Genomic DNA, 8939 nt, shown 5'->3' on the forward strand with positions numbered 1-8939 from the left:
GATGGGCCTATTATCAAGCCTGGATAGCCACCAACTTCCATAACAAACAGAATGTGTATAAATTGTCATAATTGTTGTGAATTTTAAGGTTAAAAATAAATTTGGGGCTTGTTTATTAAATGTTTGAAGTTTGAAATTTTATTAATTTTAGACATTTATATCTAAATAGAAAAAGTGATTTTTTGTAACTTTTATCTGAATGGAAAAAAGTCTAAATGAGAAGTAAACACTATATCCCAAAACTATCTATATTAAATATACTTATTTCCTCAACTATAAAACCTATTCTTTTATTCGTTTTGAGACGTAAATGTAAAATAATTAAGTTTAAAATTTTTTATTTTTTTTTAAAAAGGTGCCGCTTACACTTGAATATTAAAAATTTTAAGAAATTTTTGTTGAAATTTTTGTTCAAATCTATTTAGACTTTAGCCAAATTTAAACCTATTTAGATTTGGCAAAAAAAAAAGCTAGCTTAATCATCAATTCAGTAGAAATTATATAAAAAGATCTCAATAAATTAATCTGGACTTAGTGTAAATGTCATAAACCATTGAGCTTTGAACTTGAGTGTGTACTGTATTGGGATTTTACAATTTCAGGAACTTTTTCTTATCGGACTAAAACTCACAAATTCTTTAAAATTTTGATAATTTTAATTAATCTTATCCTTCAAATTAAATTGTTTCTACCGCCAATCAAGTAAAAAGAAAAAAAACGAAAACTTGTTTCCATCATAATGTATGATCATCTTTCCATATTCGAAGAGAATTTTGTAAGGACAGTATATTCTACATAAGCTTACATAGTGGATACCATATTCTGAAATCATTTGCATAGTATGCTCCCAAAAACCGAGAAATAAGTGGTGGCTAGCCAAAATTGAATATTCGAGAGAAAAAATGGATTAGCATTTTTTTTGTGTGTTTTTCTCTTCAAGATGAAAATAATTAAATAAATTAAAGCATTGAGAAAGAAGAGTGAAAATCTTGGTAAAAATAGTTAATAAAAGAAAATTTTAACAATAGATGGAGCACTAAAAACTAAAAATTCAATTTTAGCCTTTCAATTTGCTTAAAGTCGTGTGCCATTAGATCATTAAAATCTACTTGGAGAGAAATTAAAAGGAGAATATCATGATAATCTATAAAAATTGAGGATAAAATTTTATTGTACTAGTAATCAAACCTAAAAAAATAGCAAATTACAATTTTATTTTAGTTATAAAATGCAACAATTTCTAATGTAATACAAGAACAATAAGTCAATCCAAATTAGAACAATTCAAAGTGGCCTTTATCCTCTGAACGGTAGAGCTAATGAGTGTATTGACAGTAGCCACAGATTCCATGTTGAGTTCTTTTGACGATGATGGACTAGAAACTAATATCTGGAAAGCAACCGTAAGAAGTGAACCACCAGTCCCAATCCCAGTCCCTGTCCCAAAGCCAGTCTCAGTGCTTGTTGAGGCTCTATAATGATCTCTTTGACGACCATCCCTAGATATTACAAAACCTGAGGGTAGTATGGGAATATTTGAAGAGTCATCTCCGCTTATTGCCAAATTCATGGATGGTATGTCAATTGGAGCATAGACTACCATTGACCCTAACTGATCTATGCAACTTTCTTGAAGCATCAACATGTTATTCTCGGTGGGGATGAAAGGCTGCATTACATGCTCCGCAAATAAATTATACAAAAACAAATTAGTAAGTTGATTTCTTAAAGTTTATTTAGCAAACAAAATTAGAAAGCTTTTGTTATAAATATAAACTACCCAAATAATCGATGTACAGTTGCCTAAATGAGAACCGTTTGAGATATGTACAATCTCTTGCACAGGGCTTCCATTGGAAAGCACATCCCACTGTCACATCAAATACATTAATCAATTGCTAATAGAGAAAAAACCATCAATACCACCCTCAACAATTTGTTTATACATGCGCATAGATTCCCTTTTGGGTTCAGAAATGGTCACGTAGACTTTCAAGGTTTGTCCAAAAATAGGTCTTTTTGATCATTTTCGAAATCATAGAGGTCTATTTATACATTTAAGCAATTGATGGTAATTAAACTTTTTGAATATATTTGTAACAAAAACTTTGTTCTTGTGAGAATGAATTGTTACCTGCACTCGCATTTTCTCATCTTTGAAAAAATTGAAGACATTATGAGATGGTAATGGAAGCCAAAGGGAGGTAGCAGCACTGACTACAATTCCGCTTGGCTGGCCGTGTCCTAAGCTTTTACGTACAGAGACTCGAACACCACTGTTGTTTACTTCAGATAACTGAGGAAAATCTAATTTCCCTGACATGCTCAACATTGAACAAAAATTCTTCACCATCCTATGCGCAAGCTTCATTAAGCTCTTTCTACCTTGAGGCAAATTTATCACTGACCATAACTTATATAATTAATTAATCAAATTTTCTTAGTTTAAGGAACTAAATATTAATGGATAGCTAGATCTGTGAGAATTGCTTAAGTGTGAATGTTTGCACTTTATAAAGTACAAACTTGTCATTTTACATAAAAGTAAAGGACTTATATAATGTTAAAAAATTTCAAATCAGAAAAAAGTGAGTAAGAACTTTTACATTGATGTAAAAGAGTGAGTCTGTACTTAATTTATAAAATGCAAACAAAATAATTAAGTATATATACAGTACCTCCTCCAACCTCATGAATACTTTGTGAGTTTTCAGCTAGTAATCTCTCACATGTTCTCTGAAGAGTGACAACCCACCTTTCCGCTCCATATGCACAATTGTTGCATATAAGATCTCTGTAAAGCCTATGAGTTTGGGTTTTATCATCTACTTCTACGTGTTCTAGCCACGTAACCTACATGCAAATAGCAAATAATTATACATGTATTATTAGATTAATAAAATATATATATATTAAAAAATTGCTATTACATGCAGAAGAGAATCAAAATCAAATAAAACAATGCTATTTTGCGCCTGGTGTGAATGGCTCGAATTTTGCCAGTATGGGTCAAACAGCAAAATGACCCATTATGATGGGGTTGCCATGTTGTTTGCCCCCAACACAACTCGAGGTAATTCTAAGAGAATGAATAATATTAGGAATCTCAATATTTGATTATCAATTGATGTGGTAGCTTATCTATACTTGTGTTATCATGTTAAACATTAATACATGTGATGTAGTTATTACCTAACCTAATATAATAGTTACATATAAACTGTTTAGTTAGTTTATCTAGACAAACCAAAATTCAAAATGATAATGTTTGGTGAAAGTTTGGACAAATTAATTGGCTTTCCACCTAATCATCTTGATAATGCTATTAATTACATTTTACTTACATTGGAACACCCATTGGTCATATCTTGAATCATGAAACCAGAAGGAAGCCTCCAACAATGAGAAGATGAAATATTATCTTTCGGCCATTCATAAGATACATCCACTATAACCCACAAGCCTAGCTCAATTTGCTGACAATGGCGAAGAAAGTAATACTCCCGAGGAGACACCAAAGGAGAAAGAATGTGCATTTGTTCGTGCATCTACATTCAATTAGAATCTTGAATTGTATTAAATTTGATCGATATATATGCTGATGATCCACACACACACACACACATATATATATATATATCAGTTGCGGTCACCCTCATAATGCGGACACGCTGTTAAACAATGCAACTTAGTAGAGTGAGTTTTTAATGCACTATAAAATCGTGCAGTTGAATAATATGTTTGTACTGACTCTATTAAATTGCACGGTTTAACAGCGTGTTTGCATAAAAAAAGGAGGGTGTCCGCACTAGATAATGACTATATATAACTTACCAGCTGCAAGCAACCATTTCTATTTCCATTGATTCCAGGTTCGAGAACTTGAATTGTCCTTGCTTTGGAAACAATTGTTGGGAAAAGATCCACCCATTTATCCTATGAAGCAATATATGTGTATATATGTCTTAATTAGAGCCATGCCGTTGAACAATTGGATTTTAAAAAATTTAGATTCACCATTTATCTTAGCTATTATAATTTCCAAAATAAAATCATAAACACACAGTTATTAATTATGAGCACTAACCGAATCTAACAACATCTCAACCAATTGCATCCCATTCATGGTCACCATTCCTGAATATTTTGATGACTCCACACGAGCACTTGAAGTTTTAAAGTGATTAGCCCTTGGGAAAACTTTTTCATAGCTTTCAGGGTGAATGACATATCTTTCAATATTTGTTGATGATGGAGGCTTGATCCATAAAGGCTCATTGATTCGCATAAGCCTAATTAGTTCATCCATGGCATTAGTAGCAGTCTCCATCATGAGTGATTGTTCCAAATCATTGATTCCTTTAAATTGAAGATTAAGATCAAGACCAATATCCATTTCTTGATGAACAGGCAAAATTGGCGGTGGTAGGACATTTTGATGTTCCAATATTGCTGATCCAGGAAGAGACGGCATCAATGACGAGTTCATTTGACATATTGGCTTGCCTATGTACTTGGCAAGAAGGTTCGATACCTTCTCATGCTGTTTAAAAAATAAAATTAATCTTATCAGTCAATTGATTTGTGTATTAAAACATTAATTAATATAAGTCAAATTCAAAAGAGTATAAATAAATGCTATTTAATCATAATACGAACACAAACAACAAATTTTATTAGGCTCATAAAATTATCATTTTACAAAAAAAAAAATTATGAAAAGACAAGAATTTAGTGTTAAGTTCTAAATCAGTGGTTGTTGACAAGCAAAATATAAAAATAAAATTAAAAATAAATCTTGACCAATGATTCAGTATTCAATAAAATCTCAGTTTAGTACTAAGTTCTAATTCTTTATGAAATTCATTCTTATGATTATTCTGTGCATGTTTTTGGAAATAACATTATTGAATTCAAAAGTAATAACCTCTTCTTTCAACTGCGAGTTTTCTAATTGTAGTTTTTGTAGACTACGTTGACGTTCTTCTATTCCAAAGGGAGGGCCACCACATGATGGGCAAATCACATTCTTCAGTGCCTCTCTAATTGCTAGGTTTTCACAATGTACTCTTTCATTTTCTGCCCGAAGCACCGAGTTGTTAGCTCGCTCATTCTGAGCCTACAGTAGTAGCACAAATAATTATAAAGGGAAATATTAAACAAAATATTGACAAAAACAATGATAAACCATCAACAATGTGTCATCGTTTCAAAATTTTAGTTTGGCTTAGCCCAGGCAAGCTTGCTTTTTCTATGAATAATTAATCAAGAATTAAATATCGATTAGGCAAAACAATATAGAAATGATTATTATTTAATTAAAAGAAACAACCAACCTTAGTTTGAGTCCTCTTATTTTGAAACCAAAACTTGATTTGTTTTAGATCCAGGCCTAATTCCTTACTCAATTGACGACGTTGATTTTCGTCTGGGTGAGGGCAGTCCTTGAAAAATCTTAATTACAACAAAAGACAATTTGTTAGAGAAAATGCTAATTGATTATTTCAAACTCGAATTAAAAAAAAAAGAAAAAACTAGTTGAAAGAGTCTGTATAGTATGATTTTTTAATATTAGGCAAGGGAAATAAATGAATCCTAATTGTTGATCTAGTGTTTAGCAAAAAATATGGTATGAACTGATGTTGACTATAAACAGTAAATTGAAACCAACTTACTAAGCTTCTATGGAAAATAAAATTAATGACTTAAAAACCCCTTCTCAATGAAGATCAAGTTAATATTTATAGGATTATTGATCTTACGCTTCAAGTGTCTGTATCTGGTGAGTTGTGTGGCGATGGCATGTTATCTTTCCCTTATTTTGAGAATTAGTAGCATCTTGTTCATCACCTAAATCACCACTGTTTCCCATAACAAAATCCATTATCAGCCCTCGAGACAACTAAAAAACTAATCTGATATGCAAATTCACTGTCTTGTTCTTATTTTTAAATGCAATACATTCAGCAACTGAGCATATATGTATTCAGATCTTACAAACCCAATTCCATATAAAGAAAGCAAAATGAAAACACAAAACAAAAAAGAATAAGATTACGATTTGTCTAGAGATTTTTTTCCTCCTTTTGATAGAGTCTCTAATTTTTGCGGCTGGTATTATTATTATTCTTATTTGTTTACCCCTGTAATAGCTAAAACATAATCAAAGTCAGCGAAAATCAAGGAAAGTGAGATTTTGTATTGCATCAAAATTACCAAATATGATAAAAGGTTCAAAAGTTAATGTTTTAGTACTCATACCCAAATACTATGTTAATTGGCATTATATGCATTCATCTTTAGAAAAGAAAGATATATATATTTTTTTTACATTTTCTGGGTACGTTCTTTGACCTTATATATATGAAAAAAAAAAAAAATTATCATAACTTTTTTATGAAACTAATAGAACTCTTATTCATTAGTTGAACTTTTTTGAGTTTGTCAGAAAAGGAATTTTCCTCTTTATGGAATTCTTTTATTAGAAAAAAATCCACGGTTTTTGACATCATCTTGTATTGATTGCATACCATGTTTGTCATTTTATTGTTTCTATATATTTGAAATGCATTCACCGTACACATGAAATGAAAATTACAGTAGTCAACGTGTATAATAAGAAATTTAGTTTGTTTGTTTGACCAACATTATTGATTGCTGTATAATTTTAGGTAGGACGTAGGGCTATTTTCGATTTACAAAAATCACTTCATTGCTAAAAACAAAGATGATATCCTGTATATTTCAAGTGGAATAATTTTAGCAATGCATCGCTTGTAATTAACTTTTAGGAAAACTCAAATAATTCTTGTACAAATTAATGAGGCATGATATGATTGATTGATTGAAAATATAAAACAATATAATAAATCATATGGATCATGTGATAATTTACTTTAATCACCCACGTGATGCTACTTTGATTAGTTACTCCATTTTATTACAATAAGTAACTATAAAAAACATAATAAAATTTTCAAACACTTTGTTAATTTTGTTATAAATACTTGATTATCTTTTACCACATTATTTCAGTCAATAATAGAAGTTTAATTTCAATTAACTATCAAACTAGTAAAATAGGAGTAGTAGGTATAAAAGTTTTTGGCGCATAGACATGGGCGCCGATATTATTTCAATGATAAGGATTGATGGTCAAAATACATATTATTTTCAATGATACAGATTGACGGTCGAAAATATAGTATCATTTTCTACCGAATCCTAAAAATTCTACAAGTTACTTTGAGCACTTTAATTTTAATAAAATTATTTATTACAAAAATACCCATAATTAGAACTAGTACTAATAAGCTATAAAGTGTATCACTTAAAACCTTGCCTTAAATATTATTGTTATTGTGTATAGATGTAAGCAAAGGGCATTCTTGTGGAGGATTGTTCCCAATTAACGAGTTACTAACGCAAAACACAAACACGAAAACTGACCAGCAACAATGATTAAATTAAAAACCCTATCTACACTTCACGAAATTAACTCAAACTTTCTAGATTTTCTAAAGAAACACTAACAAACACGCACACAAAATTTGGGGGATTTGGAGTTGATTTAGTATATAAACTAAATTAAAAAGTTTAAAGCAAAAAATCAAAAATTGTAGAAAACAATTTTAAAGAAGTTGAATTATGATACGAAATATGGTTAGAGAATCATTCACTTTCTTTTGAAAACAACAACCCTAAAATGATTACAAGCTCAATTATCTTGACCTTCCAGAACAAGCTCTCTAGATTTAATTTTATGAAAGCATATAGGCTGAATCAAGAAACAAGCACATAAGCTCAATTTATTAATGTTGAATTATATTCCATGTGCAATCAAATGAAAATATTCCATAATCTTGATCACAATCTACCACTTAGGTTTAGTTCTTTGACAACTACGGATCAAAAACCCTAAGCTAGCAATCAAATCACCATCAAATTCATCTAGTTGGGCACCTAAATATACAAGATAGCAATTCTTGAACACTAAAATGAGTGAAATATAAAATTCTCTAGAGAAAGATGAAGAAATTCTAATTTTGAAACTTTAATAATAAAAATTCATGTCTAGGGTTCTGAAATCAACCCTAACCAATAAAAGGACTACTTATGCATGTCTAAATTATTGAATATCAAATCCATTAAAGAAAACTAAATGAAAGACAAGAGAAACAAAGGCTCATTGATTAAATTATAGCTATTGCAGCCAAGTCTTCTATCCAATTTACCCATGATTAGATTGAGGACAAGGCTGTCACAAGCACGTAGGATAAGACATATTCATATCCTATTCAAGTTCCCATCAGACTTGTCAGAAGAGCTCGTGCAAAGAAATTTAAAGAACTGCTTAATGGTTTGATTTAAGCAACTTAGGCTCAATAAAATTTGTGGAGACCCATTGAAGGAATTGCACATGGTATTCAGACCACCAAATGTGTGATCCAGACTCTTAAAGTTTTTAAATGATGACTTCTATGAAATCAACAAGTTGGCTTGCATGGAAAGTGGCTAGACGAAATTAGCTATTTATCTTCTAATTGCCTAATTTCCATTTTTATTATTAAAAGAGATATTATCATTTTCCTACCAAAGTTATTCTGACATGTCAAGTCAGTACCATGGTTTGGTGAAAACAATATTTTACCACCAACATTTACACTGTTAGTATTTTCCCACCATTTCATTAACTAGTTAAAGATTTTGCTGACGTCATAAAGGCATTTTGGACAATTCCCATGATGCCATAAATGCTGCATTTTGCAATTGTAAAATAAACAAGCAATTAGTCATGCAGCCCTAGGAATCGAAATCAATCCCTCTTTCTCACTGTTCTTGCTCCATCTCCAACCTCTCTCGCTCACCGTCATTGATGCATATCTGTCTCAATCTCGTAGCAAGCTTGTTGCCATCTCCATTGTCTTCTACTCTCTCCA

At 30.8% G+C, this 8939-nt stretch overlaps 1 protein-coding gene across 1 annotated transcript; it reads right to left on the reverse strand.

Annotated features, from left to right (window-relative positions):
- Window positions 1-1264: 1264 nt before the first annotated feature.
- On the reverse strand, window positions 1265-5884 carry LOC18031447 (homeobox-leucine zipper protein ROC8). Its single transcript, XM_006421022.1, has 10 exons — window positions 5763-5884; window positions 5337-5454; window positions 4928-5119; window positions 4088-4543; window positions 3835-3936; window positions 3345-3548; window positions 2679-2853; window positions 2135-2403; window positions 1781-1870; window positions 1265-1669 (listed from the first exon to the last, which is right to left on the reverse strand). Exons 1-10 carry the CDS (start codon window positions 5882-5884, stop codon window positions 1265-1267), a joined length of 2133 nt encoding a protein of 710 aa, XP_006421085.1.
- Between the last annotated feature and the right edge of the window lie 3055 nt (window positions 5885-8939).

The sequence above is a fragment of the Citrus clementina genome, unplaced genomic scaffold, assembly GCF_000493195.1.
Source record: "Citrus clementina cultivar Clemenules unplaced genomic scaffold, Citrus_clementina_v1.0 scaffold_9, whole genome shotgun sequence".
Taxonomy (NCBI): domain Eukaryota; kingdom Viridiplantae; phylum Streptophyta; class Magnoliopsida; order Sapindales; family Rutaceae; genus Citrus; species Citrus x clementina.

What these genes read in the sequence shown, in the direction of transcription:
- LOC18031447 (XM_006421022.1), bottom strand. Translation starts at nt 5,884, where the DNA reads ATGGATTTTGTTATGGGAAACAGTGGTGATTTAGGTGATGAACAAGAT. An exon ending in CAGATACAGACACTTGAAGC is followed by an intron (nt 5,455 to 5,762) that starts GTAAGATCAATA and finishes GTTGTAATTAAG; the next exon opens with ATTTTTCAAGGACTGCCCTC. An exon ending in ACTCGCAGTTGAAAGAAGAG is followed by an intron (nt 4,544 to 4,927) that starts GTTATTACTTTT and finishes TTTTTTAAACAG; the next exon opens with CATGAGAAGGTATCGAACCT.